The sequence below is a fragment of the Hemiscyllium ocellatum genome, chromosome 8, assembly GCF_020745735.1.
Source record: "Hemiscyllium ocellatum isolate sHemOce1 chromosome 8, sHemOce1.pat.X.cur, whole genome shotgun sequence".
Classification (NCBI taxonomy): domain Eukaryota; kingdom Metazoa; phylum Chordata; class Chondrichthyes; order Orectolobiformes; family Hemiscylliidae; genus Hemiscyllium; species Hemiscyllium ocellatum.
The window spans coordinates 56,996,003-57,017,604 of record NC_083408.1 but is presented as its reverse complement, the minus strand read 5'-3'; the positions used below and the strand labels follow the sequence as shown (position 1 = coordinate 57,017,604).

General features: G+C 44.9%; 1 protein-coding gene across 1 annotated transcript in view; it reads left to right on the top strand.

Moving 5' to 3' along the window:
• Positions 1-21,602, top strand: part of ttc6 (tetratricopeptide repeat domain 6) — a 198,897-nt gene that overhangs the window by 119,471 nt on the left and 57,824 nt on the right. Inside the window, exons 21-23 of the mRNA XM_060828959.1 lie at positions 2,391-2,473; positions 8,443-8,519; positions 9,822-9,970. Coding sequence (XP_060684942.1) covers positions 2,391-2,473; positions 8,443-8,519; positions 9,822-9,970 — 309 coding nt within the window. The remainder of the gene's footprint in view (positions 1-2,390; positions 2,474-8,442; positions 8,520-9,821; positions 9,971-21,602) is intronic.

Here is a 21,602-nt window from a genome sequence, read left to right as displayed (position 1 = left end):
CTTACCAGAAAATTATTTATTCTGTTTCCCTCCCTGTACTGTCGTTGCCTAACCTGCTGAGGGTTTTATTCTCAGCATTTTCTGCCTTTATTTCAGATTCCCAGCATCTGCAGTTTTCTGGTTTTTGTTTGACTTGGTGGTAATTGGTTAGTTCCCAGCAGTTTTCTTGAGTGAATGGTAAAGCTATTCAGTTCACATTATTTACCTGGATGGCTGGGGTTGATTTTGCATAATTCTATTTTCCTCCAAGTATAATTTTGGGTTTAGGTCATATTCATACGATGAAAATGCATGCAAATAAATTGTGTCCAGAGTATTGTTGGAATCATACAAAAATCAGGGCACCTCAGAAATATCCACCTCTTTCCTAAACCAAAGATTCCCCTCCACCACGAGAGCCCTTAGCTGTGTTTAACACATCTCCCATACTTTGGCCCTCACCCCCTCTCCTTCCCCTGGCCCTCACTTTCCACCCCACCAGCATTCACATCTGGAGAGCATAAGCTGCCATTTGCAGCACCTCCATGACCAGACACATGTCTCCCATCCTTCCCCGATCAGCCTTCTGCAGGGATGTTTTCTCTCTTAAGCATCCTGCTCTACTCCTCCTCTGCTCCCAACACCTCCATGGGTGTTCCCATGCAATTGCAGAAGGTGTAACATCTACCTATTTACTTCTTCCCTCCTTACCATCCAAGGCCCCAGATACACCCTCCAGGTGAAACTGTGATTCACCTTCCAGGTGAATCTAGTCTACTGTATTCACTGCTCACAATGTGTTCTCCTGCACATTGGGGAGACAAATGCAGACTGTGTGACCACTTTGCAGAACATCTACAGTCTATCTGCAAAAATGACCCTCAGCTTCCAGTTGTCTACCACTTCAACACACAACCCCGTTCCCTGGCCAACATCTCTGGCTCGAGCTTGCTGCAATGCTCCAGTGAACCTTAGCACCATCTGGAAGAACAGCACCTCTTTTGTCCACTTGGGGACCCTGCAGCCTTCAGGACTCAATATCCAGTTCAATATTGTTAAGGTCTGAACACCTTCTTTAGCTATTTCCATTCACCATGACCTGTTGTCACATGGCCTGCTTTTAGCACAGCCAACCCATTTATGGTCCCCATTAGTAGCTCTTCTATCTCCTTGTCTTATTATTATCTACCCCTTTGTTTGCTTAACTGTGCGTCTCACTCTCTCTCCCTCTGGCCTAGACTTCACCTATTGCTTACTCCTTATACACCCTCTCCCCAGGTCAGCATATACACTACCGTTTTCAAGCTACCATAAGTTCAGAAGAAGGATTACTGGACCTGAAATGTTAACTCTGCTTTCTCTCCACAGATGCTGCCCGATCTGCTGAGTTTCTCCTGTAATTTTGGTTTTTGTTTCACATTTCCAGTATTGGAGTTCTTTGTTTTTTTAAAACATATTTGATATTTTCATTGCTCTAAAAGTATTTACTAATATGTGTAGTAAAATAGTGCAGTTTTTAAAAAAATGCATTTGAAAGTTGGTTTACCTCAAAAAAAACTCTATTTTGCTCTGTGAGCATCAGATTTTTTAGATTAGATTTACAGTGTGGAAACAGGCCCTTCGGCCCAACAAGTCCACACCGACCCGCCGAAGCGAAATCCACCCATACCCCTACATTTACCCCTTACCTAACACTATGGGCAATTTAGCATGGCCAATTCACCTGACCCGCACATCTTTGGACTGTGGGAGGAAACCGGAGCACCCGGAGGAAACCCACGCTGACACGGGGAGAACGTGCAAACTCCACACAGCCAGTCGCCTGAGTCGGGAATTGAACCCGGGTCTCAGGCGCTGTGAGGCAGCAGTGCTAACCACTGTGCCACCGTGCCGCCCTCATCATTTGATGTTATATCACAAAAACCATGCCTCGAACTATATTGAGTCATTTACTCATTGCGTAAGTGTACAGGGTGTTGTCCATTTCTTAGTGAATGGAATATTTTTTGTGATAAAAATCATTATTAAATTGTGCCTGTTAAAAAAAGATTGCAAAATGGGCGAGTCTCGTCAACCAGTGCAGTCACTGGAAACTCACATTGACAGCACGAAAGCATGGCCTGCTTTGTGAGTGAAGTCTGATCCATTCAAATTGAATTTTAAATCAGCGCAAAGCATTATAGCAAAACCCTAAATTACGTGTTCTTTTAACTCATATCTTTAAAATTCCTTGATCTTTTGATCTGATTCGCCTGATTGCACTGCAGTCTGAGAACAGAACTATGAAAAGAAGCAGAAACACAGGCCAAAACTTGAAAGTCTGTGACGGAAAACTGCAAAGAAGAAGAAGCAGCAAAAAAGAAATTAATGATATTATTGGTATGTTTCATGATTGTATTTGTTTGTGGCAGATCCATAATCTGACAAGAGCATTGAAAGATATAACATGCGCCATTCACCTCCAGCCTCAAATACATTACTTCTACCTCTTAAGGTGAGAATGAATGTCATTCCTTTTTGTAACAATGTCTTCATTGTGCTTTGAAGAAAATCAATAACTTAATCAGATCTTTATAGATGCAGCCATGTCCTAACTTGTCAAAGCAAGAATTTTAATACACATCATGTATATTCACATTGATACTATGATCTCACATTCAGATTTGCATTTGGTACCAGTCAACTCTATTTCCACTCACTCAGTGTGGGTTTACACTGTGTTGAGATGGGGAAGAATAGCCCTATGAATGGAATCTTATAGGGATCCAAGTTACATGAGGTGTTGTGAAACCTGTGGCAGAATTGGATGAGAAATTATGTATTCTTTTAACTCATATCTTTAAAATTCCTCCAAAAATTTTCTCCAAAAAGTGGAAGGCTCCACTTTTGTCCCAAGTTTTATAATTAGGGTGAGTGGCGGGGGGAGATTCTAGCTAGGAAACTCAACATGGAAATCAGAGTGGATGCTTGGTGAATTCAGCTCGCCACTTACACAACGTGGAAATCTACAGAGTATGTCCAAACTGTATCTGAGGGCACAATCAAGGGTTACAACCTGCAAACACAACTCCTCACAACCAGCATGGCACTTCTCCAATGCACTGGCAGGATACTTTGGAAGCGCAGATTTATGTTGCAGGGTGCATCAGCTAGTACCATTGAAAACCTTCTGTTGGGATCCTGTGTGCCAGAACAGGCATCCAGCTGACAGATTGGACCCAACTTTATCTGAGGATTGTCCACTTGTTTTCTCTGTGCTCACTCAGCACCTACCTGCTTTCTCGTAATGCTGTCATGCCAATTAGTGCATCACACAACTAGGTAGTTTGCCTCATTGGTTAGCAGTCCTCAGTCAAGAGGGCATACATCTTGCTGTAAGGCAGTGTGTTACATCAGTCCCACACCTACACCATGAGCTAGGGGCTTTATGTGGCAAACACACTGCATACACAGCAAGCAAGCAGCCACCTCTCAATGTCTTAAGGAGGTAGACTTCACTGAAGTCCACAGAGGCATTCTCCATCCAGGGTACTGGCCAGAAAGTCAAGGGTATTCTCCAAAATCAGTCCAGGGGATTGGTCGAAGCCAGGCATCCACTTAAAATGTCTGGTTAGGTCACTGAAGGGAACAGGCTAAGGTCAGTTTGTAGGGATTATCTCCAGAAACTAAAGGGAAAAGGGAGATGCAAGGGTGAGGAGGGTGACAGAGTTAGACTGAGGCCAAGGTAACAGAGAGAAGAGCATGTTGCTTACGCTGGGTGCAGTGGAGAAAATCATTGACCATCTAATGGCACAGCTGGCCATTCCTCTAAACCATGGGATAACACTGACCTGGGTGGTGACATCACACCAGGCTGCCCAAGATCTAGTGTCATGGCCTCCTTTTCCAGTTCTCTAGGAAACTGTCTCCTTTCCTTTACATCAACCCTTTGATCAGGACCTCCAGGTCTCTGTCGGAGAATCGTGATGCTATCTTACCTTTTCATTGCCGATGCTTGTAGGTACACAGTGGCCTTTTAAAGATGGTGACAGTGCACTGTATGCTGGTCTTAGGTGGCTATTCACTGAGTGGTGACGTCCTGGGAATGGCATGTGGTAAGATTTGGCCAGAATCTGGCATGAGGGATGCTGTACAAGTGGAATAAATAGTTAATGAGATAAATTTGAGAAGATACAATGATAAATCTGGCTAGCTGTCATGGTGGAAATCTCTCCAAAAAACTTGACATAACTCAGAGTTAGCCAAAAATCAAAAGATGAAGCTCAATGTCTCTGTTGTTATCGTTTACTGCAATGTATCACCTGGTATACTTGGAGCATGTATCCTCCTTTTAAGATACCATAACCACATTAGGTTTCAATTGAGTTTAAGCCAGCCTGCTATAGATTAATTGCTTGTTTATGAAACTTTTCAACAAAATATTTCTGCAGTTTGCTTTCTAGCCACACGATGGAGACTGTAGCAAAAAATTATTTTCACTGTTTGCATTACAATAAGAACAATCAGACGTTTCATCTTCTATGTTCAACAGAGTGTAAACAAGTCGGAGGTTGTTTAACTTGCACAAATAATGATATGCTCAAAGCACAATACTGCAGAGATCTTTATTAATTTCAGACTATTGGGTTGATAAACCATGAAGCTGCTGCATGAACTATGCTGTGGCTCATTGTGTAAAATCACAGCAGCAATCACCAACTTTGATTTTTATCAAGCTTTTAATGTAACATAACATCCTAAGATGCTTCACAATGGGCAAAACGCTGAATGTTTTCAAGAAGGAAATAGAAACATTTCTTAGGGCTAAAGGGATCAAAGGTTATGGGGAGAAAGTGGGGATAGACGAGTGAGTTGGATCATCAGTCATTATCATATTGAATGGCAGAACAGACTCAGAAGGCCAAATGGCCTACTCCTGTCCCTATATTCTATGCTTCTGTTGTAAAGTAAAATATAACACCGAACCACATGAGGCGATAATAGGTCAAATGGCAAATAGCTTGGTCAAAGAGATAGATTTTGGGGATAATCTAAAAGTAGGAAAGTGAGGTTGGGAGGTTTAGTAAAGGACTTGGGGTTTGGGCAGCTGCTGACAATGCCATTCATGATGGAGCAATTACATTAAGGAATGCTCAAGAAGCTAGAATTATAAGCACAGATAATTAGAGGCTAATTATTGCAATAATTTTCTGAGGTAGGGGTGACAGTGGTGAAAGTGGGGACTGCAGATGCTGGAGATTAGAGTCGAGTGTGTGGTGCTGGAAAAGCACAACAGGTCAGGCAGTATCCGAGGAGCAGGAGAGTCAATATTTCAGACAAATGCCCTTCATCAGGAACGAGGCAATGAGCTGAGGGGGTGGTGAGATAAATGGGAGGGGGGTAGGACTGGGGGGAAGGTAGCTGAGAGTGCAATAGGTAGATGGAGTTAGGGGTAATGGTGATAGGGCAGAGAGGAGGGTGGAGCAGATGGGTGGGAAGGAAGATGGACAGGTGGGACAGGTCATGAGGTGGAAGGGTGGAACTGGGATAAGGTGGGGGGAAGAGAAATGAGGAAACTGGTGAAATTGACATTGATGCCCTGGGGTTGGAGGGTTCTGAGGTGGAAGATGAAACATTCTTCCTCCAGGCATCGGGTGGTTAGGAAGTGGTGCTGGAGGAAGCCCAGGACCTGCATGTCCTTGGCAGAGTGGGAAGGGGAGTTGAAGTGTTCGGCCAGGGGGCAGTGGGGTTGGTTGGTTGCTCTGCGAGTAGGCGTCCTGTCTCCTTGATGTAGAGGAGATCGCATTGGGAGCAACGGATGCAGTAAATGACATGTGTGGAAGTGCAGATGAACTTTGATGGATGTGGAAGGTTCCTTTGGAGCCTTGGATGGAGGTGAAGGGGGAGCTTTGGACACAGATTTTGCAATTCCTGCAGTGCCAGGGGAAGGGACCGGGAAGGGATGGTGGATTATTCAGGGTATGGACTTGCGGAGGGAGTCATGGAGGGAATAATCTTTATGGAAAGTGGGTAGGGGTGAGGTAGGAAATGAATCTGTGGTGGTGGGGTCTGTTTGGAGGTGGCAGAAATGGCAGAGGACGATGTGATGTATACGGAGGTTGATAAGATTGGATGGTGACGACTTGGGGGTTTCTGTCCTTGTTGCGGAAGTGGATGAGATGCGCTGGAGGGCATCATCAACCATGTGGGAGGGGAAATTGCGGTCTTTAAAGAAGGAGGCCATCTGGTGTGTTGTGTAGTGGAACTGGTCCTCCTGGAAGCAGATGTGGCGGAGGCAGACGAATTGGGAAAAAGGGATAGCAGTTTTACAGGAGGCATGGTGAGAGGAGGTGTAGTCCAAATAACTGTGGGAGTTGGTGGGTTTGTAGAAGATGTCACCGTTGATGGAGATGGAGAGATCCAGGAAGGGGAGGGAGGTGTCTGAGATGGTCCAGGTGAACATAAGATCGGGGTGGAATGCATTGGTGAAGTTGGTGAACTGCTCAACCTTCTCATGGGAGCACGAGGTGGTGCCGATGCAGTCATCAATGTAGCGGAGGAAGAGGTGGGGAATGATGTTGGTGTAATAATGGAAGATAGACAGTTCCATTTAACTGATGAAAAGACAGGCATAGCTGACACCCATGCGGGTGCCCTTTCATCTGGAGGAAGTGGGAGGATTCAAAGGGGAAATTATGGAGTGTGAGGACCAGTTAAGCTAAACAAATGAGAGTGTTAGTGGAAAGGTACTGGTGGGACATCGGGAGAGGAAGAAACTGAGGGCTTGGAGAACCTTCTAATGATGGATGGAGGTGTAAAGGGACTGGATATTCATGGTGAAGATGTGGCTTTGGGTACCAGAGAAACAAAAATCTTGGAGGATGTGGAGGGTGTAGGTGGTGTCCCGAACATAGGTGGGATGTTCCTGGACCGGGGGGATAGGACAGTTTTAGGTGGAGATGAGTTCAGTGAGGTAGGAGCAGGCTGAGACAGTGGGTTGGCCAGGGTAGACAGGCTTGTGGATCTTGGGAAGGAGGTAGAACTGGGTGGTGTGGGGTTCCCGAACTATGAGGTTGGAAGCTGTGGGTGGGAGATCCCCTGAAGTGAAGAGATTGTCTATGATCTGTTAGATGATGGTTTGGTAATGGGAGGTGAGGTCATGGTCGAGGGGGCAGTAGGAGGAGATGTCTCCGATTGGTGCCTAGTTTCAGCGATGCAGAGGTCAATGCGTCAAACTACCACTGTGCCAGCCCCCAACCCCGTCTGCTGGTTTGATGGTGAGGTTGGGGTTGAGTGAAGGTGTGTACGGCTGTGCATTATGAGGACGGGAGGTTGGAGTGGGTGAGAGGAGTGGACAGTTTGAGGCAGTCAATGCCCCAGCGGCAATTGGAAATAAAGAGATCGAGGGTGGGTAATAGTCCGGCATGGGGTGTCCAGGTGAATGGGGTGTGTTGGAGGTGGGCGAAGGGGTCCTCAGAAGGTGGGCAGGAGTTTTGATTGAAAAAGTAAGCTCGGAGGCGGAGGCGACAGAAAATGTGCTCAGCATCACAACGTGTATTGAATTTGTTGATCTGGGAGCGGAGGGAGGTGAAGGTAAAGCCTTTACTGAGGACTGATCGTTCGTCCTCAGTGAGGAGGAGGTCTTGGGGGGATGGCGTAAACTCGGCAGGGCCTGGAGCTAGGACCTAGTATAGGGCTGGAGCTGGGACAGGGGGTGGAGACTGTAAATGGAGTGGGCATAGTAGTAGAGTTGCGGGGGGTGACGTCATTTACAGAAGTGACACTCATAGGGGGCATCGGGGGGGGGGGGGGTGGGGCCAGAGGTGGTGACTGTAGGATCCGTGGGGGGGATGAGCAATGCCAATGAAGCAGTTTTGAACCCAAAAATGAGGCTTTAAGCTAAAGGCTTTGACTTAACTGAACATGTCAATTGACATGAAATATATTTGGATGACAGTGAGGAGAATGTCAGAAGCTGGCCAAAAATGTACTGGAATAGTTACATTTACAAGTAACAAAAACACAAATGATAGTTTCAGCAACAAGTGAGCTGAGGTACAATCTCAACTAGATGATGTTACTGTGGGGATGTTAATGTCTAACTATTGTCACTAATGGTACTGTGCAAGCCAGATCCCAAAATGAAATCTGATTTGAAAGTCTTTTTTGTTTCTTAAAGCTATGTTAAATCCATTCAAAATAAAAATTGTTCTTTGCAGTCCTAGCCTGTATCACAAAATAAAAATGATAACTTAGAAACTTTAAGTATCAGAACTATGTTGCTAAAAATAATAATTCTATTTATGAAATAGTGTAGCTTGTGTATTATTGGTGGTTCATGTGAAATGGTATTGCATGGTATTGCAGGCTATTTTCTAACAAGAAGAAAATATTTATTTACAAGTATTACATGAAGACACACTTATTGAATTAAATGCTGTTTCATAATCTAATATATTTTTCTTAATTCATTTTTCATTAAAGAGGACAATATCTGTATGAAATGAAAAATTTTGAACTTGCCAGTTTTTGTATCCAATATTCTGCTGAGATCAATCAAGGTAATGTTTTCATACAAAAATCAAATACTTAAAATGTGCTGCAAGATATTTAATTTTGTAAAAATTAGTAAAGGCAGGTATAATTAGTTTTGACTTAATTGTGTACAAATTAAATTATATTGATGAGTAACCAGCTTGACATATTTGAGTTGTTCAATTGTCTGTTCTAATTTATTAACATATCTATATACTTAGAAGTTTGATATATGAAAATAATTGTATAATTGATATTTATAGTTACATCCTCATAATTTGTATTATAATTGAATAGACATTTTTAAAAATTGCAACCCCTTCATTAATCAGGACATTTTTAGAGGATATGCATTGACCACTCATTTTGGAGGCACAGTTGTAAGTTCAAGAATTATTGAAACATTCTAAAGGAATCATTCAATCTGTTACTAACACCATGCATTTGCCTAGCTTTTTGCCAATAAAATTACATTATTTGTACTAATTGTGTTAATGGTGTTAATAGTATTGACCGAATAAAACAATTTAACAACTGAAGGGAATGGAATTGAGAACTCACTGCCTTAAAAATGGTGAGTCTGGGAGCAGATGATCCGTGTGATACCATCTGACTCACAAACCAGGGGACACAGTTCTGTTCCTGATGGGGCATTTGGAAATGAATGTTGATCTCTTTCATTGTTTTCTGACTTAATTTTGTCTGGACAGAGATGTCAGTGATTTACATATATGGTGCATCATTTGATTGCTTTAAAATGTAAATAAATAATCTAATATGGTTAAAAATATGCAAATCAAAAGTTTCTATGTGTAGAATTATTGGGCTTAATTCAAGTCTAATTTCCTAGGAGAGAAATTCATTGGAATTAAATATGGAACTAGCTGTTACCGTCCTTTGACTTTTATAGTGTTAATCCAACATTACATCCAAACTGTGGGATAGATCCATGTGTTAATCCAACCTTGCTCTGCATGCTTCATATTTAGAGAAAATTTGCATATTAAAACAAATTAATGCTCGCTAGACATTTCCAAAAGTTAAGAGAACAGAAAATACACAGGATGTCAAGCAGCACCTGTTTTCACTGTTAAATCTTCTCATATGCTGCCTGACCTGCCGGCCATTTCCACCAGCTTCTGTTTGTGTTTCAGGTTTCCAGCATCAATAGTATCTTGTTTCTGTATTTTGGATTCTCCGAAATTGAAATATCTTGGAATAGTTATGTTATTCAGTTGTATTTGGTATGTGTCTTTGTAACAGATCTCTTTATCAAGCTTTTACAACCTTTCATAAACCTTTCTTTTATGGTTTGTTTGCTGGAACAGCTTCTGATTCCTCTCCGATTCAGCAAGCCACTGTACAAGTTTTTCTGAAAAATTATGACAAAGCTATAGAGAACTTGAACGGAATGGAAAAAACATCACCACTGTTAATGTTTCTTGGGAAAAGCCAAATGAAAGCTGGCAAACATGAGGTAATGCATATTTCTGAAACATATTTCTCAAAATAGGTCTAGGTTATTTCAACATTGAATAATGCATGTATTCATGTGCTGGTGAAGGGGTAAAATGTGGGGCATGTGTAATGAGTCTGGAAAATGGCTCCATTGTACACATTTCGGACTGTAATGGATTGTGTGCATCAAGTCTGGAGAGATATATATTTACAGAATCATGGATTTTCAACAGTGCAGAAAGATGCTTTTTAGCTCATTAGGTCATTACCAGTTCTCTGCAAGAAAGATTTTACTAGACATACTTGCACTGCCTGTAACCCATAGTCCTGCAAATTAATTTTTTTCAATTACTTAGTGTTTAACAAAGGGTCATCAATATTTACTTGCTTTTTATACTTGTTGCCTCTCTTTATAGAGTGCAAAGATTCTTGAACAAAAACAGAAGTTGCTGGAAAAGCTCAGCAGGTCTGGCAACATCTGTGCAGAGAAATCAGAGTTCATGTTTCGGGCCCAGTGACCCTTCCTCAGAACTGGAGAAGAGTCACTGGACCATAAATGTTAACTCTGATTTCTCTCCACAGATACTGCCAGACCTGCAAGAACGCAGCACTTCGTTAGCTTCTCATGGGCAATTTGGGTAATGAGCAATAAATGCTAGCCTAGTCAGCAACACCTTGATCTCATGAAAAAAAAATGAAAAGAATGAACACCTTCCCATGAAAACATCTTCTCTCTCATACAACAATCACAGATTCAGTCTGAGTCTTTGTAATAGGAGCAAAATGAATAATCTGTTAATGTCCTGTACCTACATACAACTAAATACAACTAATACCATCCTAACTGCATTCTGAAACAAGATAACTTGGGTTTCCTCCGGTGCTCCGGTTTCTTCCCACAGTCCAAAGATGTGCAGGTTAGGTGAATTGGCCATGCTAAATTGCCCATAGTGCTACGTGAATTAGTCAGAGGGAAATGAGTCTGGGTGGGTTACTCTTCGGAGGGTCAGGGTGGACTGTTTGGGCTGAAGGGCCTATTTCCACACTGTAGTGAATCTAATCTAATCTAATTTAATCTAAACATTTTAACCAATTTATACACTGAAATACAAGCACTGATTCACTAATGTCCTTGAGGGAAGGAATCTGCCATCTTTACCTCACCTGGCCTATATGTGACTCCAGACCCACAGCAATGTGTTTAACTGCCTTTCGGGTAGTTAGGGATGGACAATAAATGCTGGCTTGGCCAGCGATGCCCTCATCCCCTGAATGAGTAAACTAAAACTACAGAGAGCTGCACAATTAAAGAAATCCATGACTAATGAATTCACCACCAGGTACCTAAGAAAGGCAGCCAACATCATCAAAGACCCCTCCCACACTGGTTATTATCTCTGCCCATCTCTGCCAAAAGGCATTGAACATAGAATGTTACAGCGCAGTTCAGGCTCTTCGGCCCTCAATGTTGTGCCAACCTGTGGAACCAATCTGAAGCCTATCTATCCTACACTATTCCATTATTTTTCATATGTTTATCCAATGACCATTTAAGTGCCCTCAAAGTTGGCAAGCCTACTACTATTGCAGGTAGGGTGTTTCACGTCCCTACTAACTCTCTGAGTAACGAAACTATCTTTGACATCTGTCCTTTATCTATCACGCCTCAATTTAAAGCTACGTCCCCTCATGCTAGCTATCACCATCCAAGGAGAAAGGCTCTCATTGTCCACCCTATCTAACTCTCTGATTATCTTATATGTCTCAATTAAGTCACGTGTCAATCTTCTTCTCTCTAATGAAAACAGGCTCATGTCCCTCAGCCTTTCCTCATAAGACCTTCCCTCCATATCAGGCAACATCCCAGTAAATCTCCTCTACACCCTTTCCATATCCTTCCTACAATGTGGTGACCAGAACTGTACAATACTCCAAGTGTGGCCACACCGGAGTTTTGTACTGCTGCAACATGACCTCATGGCTCCAAAACTCAGTCCATCTGCCAATAAAAGCTAACACACCAGATGCCTTCTTAACCACCCTATCAACCTGGGTGGCAACTGTCAGGGATCCATGTACGTGGACACCGAGATACCTCTGCTCATCTACACTACCAAGAATCATACCATTAGCCCAGTACTCTGTATTCCTGTTTCTCCTTCCAAAGTGAATCATCTCACACTTTTCCACGTTAAACTCCATTTGCCACCTCTCTGCCCAGCTCTGCAGCTTATCTATGTCCCTCTGTGATCTGCAGCATCCTTCAGCACTATCCACAACTCCACCGACCTCAGTGTCATCCGCAAATTTACTCACCCATCCTTCTACGTTCTCATCCAGGTCATTTATAACAATGATAAACAGCAGTATCCTAATACATATCCTTGTGCCACACCACTAGTAACTGAACTCCAGGTTGAACATTTCCAGTCAACCACCACCCTCCATCTTCTTTCAGCTAGCCAATTTCTGATCCAAGCTACTAAATCACTGTCATTCCCATGCTTCTATTTTTTGTGAAATAGCCTACCATGGGGAACCTTATCAAATACCTTACTGAAATCCATATTTACCACATCAACTGATTTACCATCATCCACCTGTTTGGTCACATTCTCAAAGAAGGTGACCAATAAGATTTGTGAGACATGACTTACCCTTCACAAAACGTGTTGACTATCAATAATCAACTTATTCTTCTCTGGATGATTATAAATCCTATCTCTTGTAACCTTTTGCAACACCTTACCCACAACCTTAAGGCTCACTTGTCTATAATTACCAGGGTTGTCCCCTTCTTGAACAAGGGGACAGCATTTGCTATCCTCCAATCTTCTGACACTATTCCTGTAGACAATGACAACGTAAAGATCTAAGCCAAAGTCTCTGCAATCCCCTCCCTGGCTTCCCAGAGAATCCTAGGATAAATCCCATCCATCCCAGGGAACTTACCTATTTTCACACTTTCCAGAATTGCTAACACCTCCTCCTTGTGAACCTCAATCCCGTCTGGTCTAGCCTGTATCTCAATATTCTGCTCGATAACATTGTCTTTTTCCTGTGTGAATATGAACGAAAAATATTCATTTAGTACTTCCCCTATCTCCTCAGACTCCATGCACAACTTCCCACTACTATCCTTAATTGGCCCTAATCTTTCTCTAGTCATTCTTTTGTTCCTGATATACCTATAGAAAGCTTTAGGGTTTTTCTTGATCCTATCCACCAATGATTTCTGAGAAGATACAACAGCTTAAACACATGTACCAACATGTTCAAGAACAGCCTCTTTGCTGCTCTATTTGGACTTCTGAATGGACCTCTCAAACTTAAATTCTAATATTGACCTTGCTTCTTGTGATCCTCTTTGCAGCCATAACTTTGTATTCTTCAACCTGTTCTGTCAGCCTCCAATCTTTGTATGGTACGATCTGCCCAGGCAGATAGTGAGGAAAGATTTCAATCTGAGACTGGTACAGTTGAGATCAAAGGCGAGTCAAACAGTCAGGACAGGCAGGGACAGAGCAGAGAGCAAAGTAGAATCCACAAACTCAACAAACAGTTCTTCCTAGCCATATCAGAGATTAAAGACAGTAAGTACCAAAAACTTTCATGTACTTACCCCCACACTCATGGCCCCTCAACTATTCCAGAATCTTCCACAGGCCTGTCGGACGCCATTACACATGTGGCCTCCACAGCGCCCGCGGCACCAAAGGCCGCCGCCCACCGTGACGTCACTTCCGCCCCCACCGACTTCGGAGCCCCCGCGATCGCCGCCCCAACAACTGCCCCGGTGACCACCACACACACAACCGCTTCCACGATCGCCGACGGACCCGCGACCCACGCGGCCACCGGGAATGACCACCACTCCTCCGTCGCCGCAACCATTTCCGCCCCTCCGGTTGCCGTCGGCGCAGCCACTTCCGCCCCCACTGACATCACTAACCTGCAGGAACACAAATCCTCAGGTTTCCCCGCCCCCACGCCGTCCTTCGTCACTACGCGTAACCCCGCCCCCACGCAAACCTTCGTCACCACACATAACCCCGCCCCCACACCGTCTTTCGTCACTTCACGTAACCCCGCCCCCACGCTTATTTCCGTCACGACGCATGACCCCGCCCCCACGTCGAGCAACGTCACCACGTCTAACTCCGCCCCTACGTCGATCTCTGTCCCCGCCCCTAACCCCGCCCCCAGCTCCAGCTCCAGTCCCTCACCAGGTCCTAGCTCCCAGCCTTGCCGGATTTTCACCATCCCTCCAGATCTCCCCCTCTCTGAGGATGAAAGATCAGTCCTCAGCAGGGGCCTCACCTTCGTTCCCCTACGCCCTCGGATTAATGAGTTCAACACGCGCCGAGATATTGAGCAATTCTTCCGCCGCCTTCGCCTCCGTGCCTACTTTCACAACCAAGACTCCCGCCCACCCTCTGACGACCCCTTCTCCCGCCTCCAACACACCCCATCCACCTGGACACCCCGTGCTGGCCTCCTACCCGCCCTCGACCTCTTTATAGCCAACTGCCGCCGTGACATTAACCGACTCAACCTGTCCACCCCTCTTACCCACTCCAACCTCTCACCCTCAGAACGTGCAGCCCTCCACTCCCTCCGCTCCAATCCCAACCTCACCATCAAACCCGCAGACAAGGGAGGCGCGGTGGTAGTTTGGCGCACTGACCTGTATACCGCTGAAGCCAAACGCCAGCTCGCGGACACCTCCTCTTATCGCCCCCTTGACCACGACCCCACCTCCCACCACCAAACCATCATCTCCCAGACCATCCAGGACCTCATCACCTCAGGGGATCTCCCATCCACCGCCTCCAACCTCATAGTCCCACAACCCCGCACCGCCCGTTTCTACCTCCTGCCCAAAATCCACAAACCTGCCTGCCCCGGCCGACCCATTGTCTCAGCCTGCTCCTGCCCCACCGAACTCATCTCCCAATACCTCGACACGGTCCTGTCCCCTTTAGTCCAAGAACTCCCCACCTACGTTCGAGACACCACCCACGCCCTCCACCTCCTCCAGGATTTTCGCTTCCCCGGTCCCCAACGCCTTATTTTCACTATGGACATCCAGTCCCTGTACACCTCCATCCCCCATCACGAAGGACTCAAAGCCCTCCGCTTCTTCCTTTCCCGCCGCACCAACCAGTACCCTTCCACTGACACCCTCCTTCGACTGACTGAACTGGTCCTCACCCTGAATAACTTCTCTTTTCAATCCTCCCACTTCCTCCAAACTAAAGGGGTTGCCATGGGCACCCGCATGGGCCCCAGCTATGCCTGCCTCTTCATAGGATATGTGGAACAGTCCATCTTCCGCAACTACACTGGCACCACCCCCCACCTTTTCCTCCGCTACATCGATGACTGTATCGGCGCTGCCTCGTGCTCCCACGAGGAGGTTGAACAGTTCATCAACTTTACTAACACCTTCCATCCCGACCTGAAATTCACCTGGACCATCTCAGACTCCTCCCTCCCCTTCCTAGACCTCTCCATTTCTATCTCGGGCGACCGACTCAACACAGACATCTATTATAAACCGACTGACTCCCACAGCTACCTGGACTACACCTCCTCCCACCCTGCCCCCTGTAAAAACGCCATCCCATATTCCCAATTCCTTCGTCTCCGCCGCATCTGCTCCCAGGAGGACCAATTCCAACACCGCACAGCCCAGATGGCCTCCTTCTTCAAGGACCGCAGATTCCCCCCAGACGTGATCGACGATGCCCTCCACCGCATCTCCTCCACTTCCCGCTCCTCCGCCCTTGAGCCCCGCTCCTCCAACCGCCACCAAGACAGAACCCCACTGGTTCTCACCTACCACCCCAACAACCTCCGCATACAACGTATCATCCGCCGCCATTTCCGCCACCTCCAAGCGGACCCCACCACCAAGGATATATTTCCCTCCCCTCCCCTATCAGCGTTCCGCAAGGACCACTCCCTTCGTGACTCCCTCGTCAGATCCACACCCCCCACCAACCCAACCTCCACCCCCGGCACCTTCCCCTGCAACCGCAGGAAATGTAAAACTTGCGCCCACACCTCCACACTCACTTCCCTCCAAGGCCCCAAGGGATCCTTCCATATCCGCCACAAGTTCACCTGTACCTCCACACACATCATCTATTGCATCCGCTGCACCCGATGTGGCCTCCTCTATATTGGTGAAACAGGCCGCTTACTTGCGGAACGCTTCAGAGAACACCTCCGGGCCGCCCGAACCAACCAACCCAATCACCCCGTGGCTCAACACTTTAACTCTCCCTCCCACTCCACCGAGGACATGCAGGTCCTTGGACTCCTCCACCGGCAGAACACAACAACACGACGGCTGGAGGAGGAGCGCCTCATCTTCCGCCTGGGAACCCTCCAATCACAAGGTATGAATTCAGATTTCTCCAGTTTCCTCATTTCCCCTCCCCCCACCTTGTCTCAGTCGGTTCCCTCAACTCAGCACCGCCCTCCTAACCTGCAATCCTCTTCCTGACCTCTCCGCCCCCACCCCACTCCGGCCTATCACCCTCACCTTGACCTCCTTCCACCTATCCCACCTCCATCGCCCCTCCCCCTGGTCCCTCCTCCCTACCCTTTATCTTAGCCTGCTTGGCTCTCTCTCTCTCTTATTCCTGATGAAGGGCTCATGCTCGAAACGTCGAATTCTCTGTTCCTGAGATGGTGCCTGGCCTGCTGTGCTTTGACCAGCAACACATTTGCAGCTGATAAATTAAACTGCATTTATTTCAATGCAAGAGGCCGAACAGGGAAGGCAGATAAATTCAGGGCATAGTTAGGAATGTGGAACTAGGATATCATAGCAATTACAGAAACATGGCTCAGGGATGGACAGGATTGGCAGCTTAATGTTCCAGGATATAAATGCTACAGGAAGGACAGAAAGGGAGGCAAGAGATGAGGGGGGAGTGGCGTTTTTGATAAGGGATAGCATTACAGCTGTACTTAGGGGGGTATTATAGAGTCATAGAGACGTACAGCATGGAAACAGACCCTTCGGTCCAACCTGTCCATGCCGACCAGATATCCCAACCCAATCTAGTCCCACCTGCCAGCATCCGGCCCATATCCCTCTAAACCCTTTCTATTCATATACACATCCAAATGCCTCTTAAATGTTGCAATTGTACCAGCCTCCACCACATCCTTTGGCAGCTCATTCCATACACGTACCACCCTCTGCGTGAAAAAGTTGCCCCTTAGGTCTCTTTTATATCTTTCCCCTCTCACCCTAATCCTATGCCCTCAAGTTCTGGACTTCCCTACCCCAGAGAAAAGACTTTGTCTATTTATCCTTTCCATGCCCCTCATAATTTTGTAAATTTCTATAAGGTTTACAGTGCCTGAGACCCGGGTTCAATTCCCGACTCAGGCGACTGACTGTGTGGAGTTTGCACGTTCTCCCCGTGTCTGCGTGGGTTTCCTCCGGGTGCTCCGGTTTCCTCCCACAGTCCAAAGATGTGCAGGTCAGGTGAATTGGCCGTGCTAAATTGCCCGTAGTGTTAGGTCAGGGGTAAATGCAGAGGTATGGGTGGGTTGCGCTTCGGCGGGTCGGTGTGGACTTGTTGAGCCGAAGGGCCTGTTTCCACACTGTAAGTAATCTAACCTAATCTAATCTAAAGGTCATCCCTCAGCCTCCGATGCTACAGGGAAAACAGCCCCAGCCTGTTCAGTCTCTCCCTATAGCTCAAATCCTCCAACCCTGGAAGCATCCTTGTAAATCTTTTCTGAGACCAGAATTGCATGCAATATTCCAACAGTGGCCTAACCAATGTCCTGTACAGCTGCAACATGACCTCCCAACTCCTGTACTCAATGCTCTGACCAATAAAAGAAAGCATACCAAACACCTTCTTCACTATCCTATCTACCTGTGTCTCCACTTTCAAGGAGCCATGAACCTGCACTCCAAAGTCTCTTTGTTCAGTAACACTCACTAGCACCTTACCATTAAGTGTATAAATCCTGCTAACATTTGCTTTCCCAAAATGCCACACCTTGCATTTATCTGAATTAAACTCCCACTGCCACTTCTCAGCCCATTGGCCCATCTGGTCCAGATCCTGTTGTAATCTGAGGTAACCCACTTTGCTGCCCACTACACCTCCAATTTTGATGTCATCTGCAAACTTACTAACTGTACCTCTTATGCTCGGAAATACATCAGGAAAGGTATTTGGGTCGAACTGAGAAATAAGAAAGGGCTGCTCACCTTATTCGATTGTATTATAGACCCCCTAATGGTCAGAAGGAGAAACAAACTTGTAAGGGGATCTCAGTTATCTGTAAGAATAATAGGGTGGTTATAGTAGTGGATTTTAACTTTCCACACATAGACTGGGACTGCCATAGTGTTAAAGGTTTAGATGGAGAAGAATTTGTTCAGTGTGTTCAAGAAAATTTCTGATCCAGTATGTGGATGTACCTACTAGAGAAGGTGCAAAACTTGACCTACTCTTGGGAAATAAGGCAGGGCAGGTGACTGAGGTGTCAGTGGGGGAGCACTTTGGGGCCAGGGATCATAATTCTATTAGATTAGTGATGAAAAAGTGATGAAAATAGTGATGAAAAAGGATAGACCAAATGTAAAAGTTGAAGCTCTAAATTGGAGGAAGGCCAATTTTGACGGTATTAGGCAAGAACTTTCAAAAGCTGATTGGGGGCAGATGTTCGCAGGGAAAGGGACAGCTGGAAAATGGGAAGCCTTCAGGAATGAGATAACAAGAGTCCAGACAAAGTATATTCCTGTTAGAGTTAAAGGAGAGGCTGGTAGGTATAGGAAATACTGGATGACTAAAGAAATTGAGGGTTTGGTTAAGAAAAAGAAGGAAGCATATGTCACATAAAGATAGGATAGATCAAGTGAATCCTTAGAGGAGTATAAAGGCAGTAGGAGTATACTTAAGAGGAGAGCAAAAAGGGGAAATGAGATAGTTTTGGTAAATAGAGTCAAAGAGAATCCAAAGGGTTTTTACGAATATGTTAAGGACAAAAAGGTACTTAGGGAGCGAATAGGGCCACTCAAAGAACAGCAATTTGGCCTTTTTGTGGAGCCGCAGGAGATGGGGCAGATACTAAACAAATATTTTACATCAGTATTTACTGTTAAAAAGGAAATGGAAAATATAGAATGTAGGGAAATAGATGGTGACATCTTGAAAAATGTCCTTATTATAGAGGAGGAAGTGCTGGATGTCTTGAAACGCGTAAAAGTGGATAAATCCCCAGGACCTGATCAGGTGTACCCTAGAACTCTGTGGGAAGCTAGAGAAGTAATTGCTGGGCCTCTTGCTGAGATATTTGTATCATCGATAGTCACAGGTGAGGTGCTGGAAGACTGGAGGATAGCTAACGTGGTGCCACTGTTTAAGAAAGCTGATAAATACAAGCCAGGGAACTATAGACCAATGAGCCTGATGTTGGTGGTGGGTGGGTTGTTGGAAGGAACCCTGATGGACAGGATGTACATGTATTTGGAAAGGCACGGACTGATTAAGAATTGTCAACGTGGCTTTATGCATAGGAAATCATGTCTCACAAACCTGATTGAGTTTTTTGAAGAAGTAGCAAAAAGGATTGATGAGGGCAGAGCAGTAGTTGTGATCTATATGGACTTCAATAAGGCGTTTGACAAGGTTCCTTATGGGAGACTGCTTAGCAAGGTTCGAGCTCATGGAATATAGGGAGAACTTGCCATTGGGATACAGAACTGGCTCAAAGGCAGAAGACAGAGGGTGGTGGTAGAGGGTTGTTTTTCAGATTGGAAGCCTGTGACCAGTGGAGTGCCACAAGGATCGGCGCCGGGTCCATTACTTTTCGTCATTTATATAAATGATTTGGATGGGTGTATAAGAGGTATTGTTAGTAAGTTTGCAGAAGACACCAAAATTGGAGGCGTAGTGGACGGCGAACAAGGTTACCTCAGATTACAACAGGATCTTGATCAGATGGGCCAATGGGCTGAGAAGTGGCAGATAAAGTTTAATTTAGATAGATGTGAAGTGCTGCATTTTGGGAAGGCAAATCTTAGCAGGACTTATACACTTAATGGTAAGGTCATAGGGAGTGTTGCTGGACAAAGAGACCTTGGAGTGCAGGTTCATAGCTCCTTGAAAGTGGAGTCGCAGGTAGATAGGATAGTGAAGGCGGTGTTTGGTATGCTTTCGTTTATTGGTCAGAATATTGAGTACAGGAGTTGGGAGGTCATGTTGCGGTTGTACAGGATATTGGTTAGGCCACTGTTGGAGTATTGCTATCGGAAAGATGTTGTGAAACTTGAAAGGGTTCAGAATAGATTTACGATGATGTTGCCAGGGTTGGAGGATTTGGGCTGAGCTGCAGGGAGACGTTAGGTTAATTAGGTTAGGGCTGTTTTCCCTGGTGCATCGAAGGCTGAGGGGTAACCTTATAAAGGTTTATAAAATCATGAGGGGCATGGATAGGGTAAATAGACAAAGTCTTTTCCCTGGGGAGTAGAGGGCATAGGTTTAGGGTGAGAGGGGAAATATATTTTAAAAATTATGTAAGAGGCAACTTTTTCACGCAGAGGGTGGTACGTGTATGGAATGAGCTACCAGAGGATATGGTGGAGGCTGGTACAATTGCAATATTCAAAAGGCATCTGGATGGGTATGTGAATAGGAAGGGTTTGGAGGGATATGGGTCAGGTGCTGGCAGGTGGAACTAGATTGGATTGGGATATCTGGTCGGCATGGACTAGTTGGACCGAAAGGCCTGTTTCCATGCTGTACATCGCTATGAGTCTATGACTCTATAATTCGGTAACTTAAACATTAACAGTGATCCAAGAATCGCCAAATTTAAATTTGTCAATCTGTTAAAATTCACAACTTATTTTTTGATGTAATGACCATCTGTTACTAAATGATATCAAATTTTGACTACATCTGAAAAGCATTTAACAGATTATCCTTAATGTAAAGCTCATTCAAGAGTTTTAAAAAATCCTGCGAGAAATAAAATTTGAAGAAAGGACATTGGGAATTAGTGAACATTAGTTGGATGGTCTGTTCTGCTATGTATATATTCTAGCTGCTAAATTACAATCTCAGACCTTTTGCACATATTGATCAGTTTCATGAGAGTAAGCTTCTCCTCTCACAGTAGTCATGGTCTCACTGCAAGATCTCCTATGCATAATGCAATTCGGTTATCAATAGGTCATTTAGTTGTATAAATCTATAGGATTCTATGGCATGTGTTAATGCAGGCACACGTTGATCAATGAATTCCTTTTCACTTTGGCACCTAATATTGAACACATGCCATTCATTTAGTTACATTAATTTAGGGTGTAATTCATGTCTTCAAGAATTTCAAAATTCCCCTTATCTCATTTTTCCGAGAAACCTTGGTTCAAATATATTTTATAACAGTCTCTCCCAACTGCTCTGGCTTGTTAATTAATCTGTCACAATTTCATAACTTTGCTTTTAAGTTCAATTTCATATCATTCTTCATTTAATTAGCACCATGAGAGGAAACTTTGGAGCCATTATATCCTATCCAAACTCAAAGCTATGGCCTACTTCTTTGTCCTTTTTCTGTGACTTCCTGTGGCTTTCAGTAGCTTTCAGAAGCGTTGAACATTC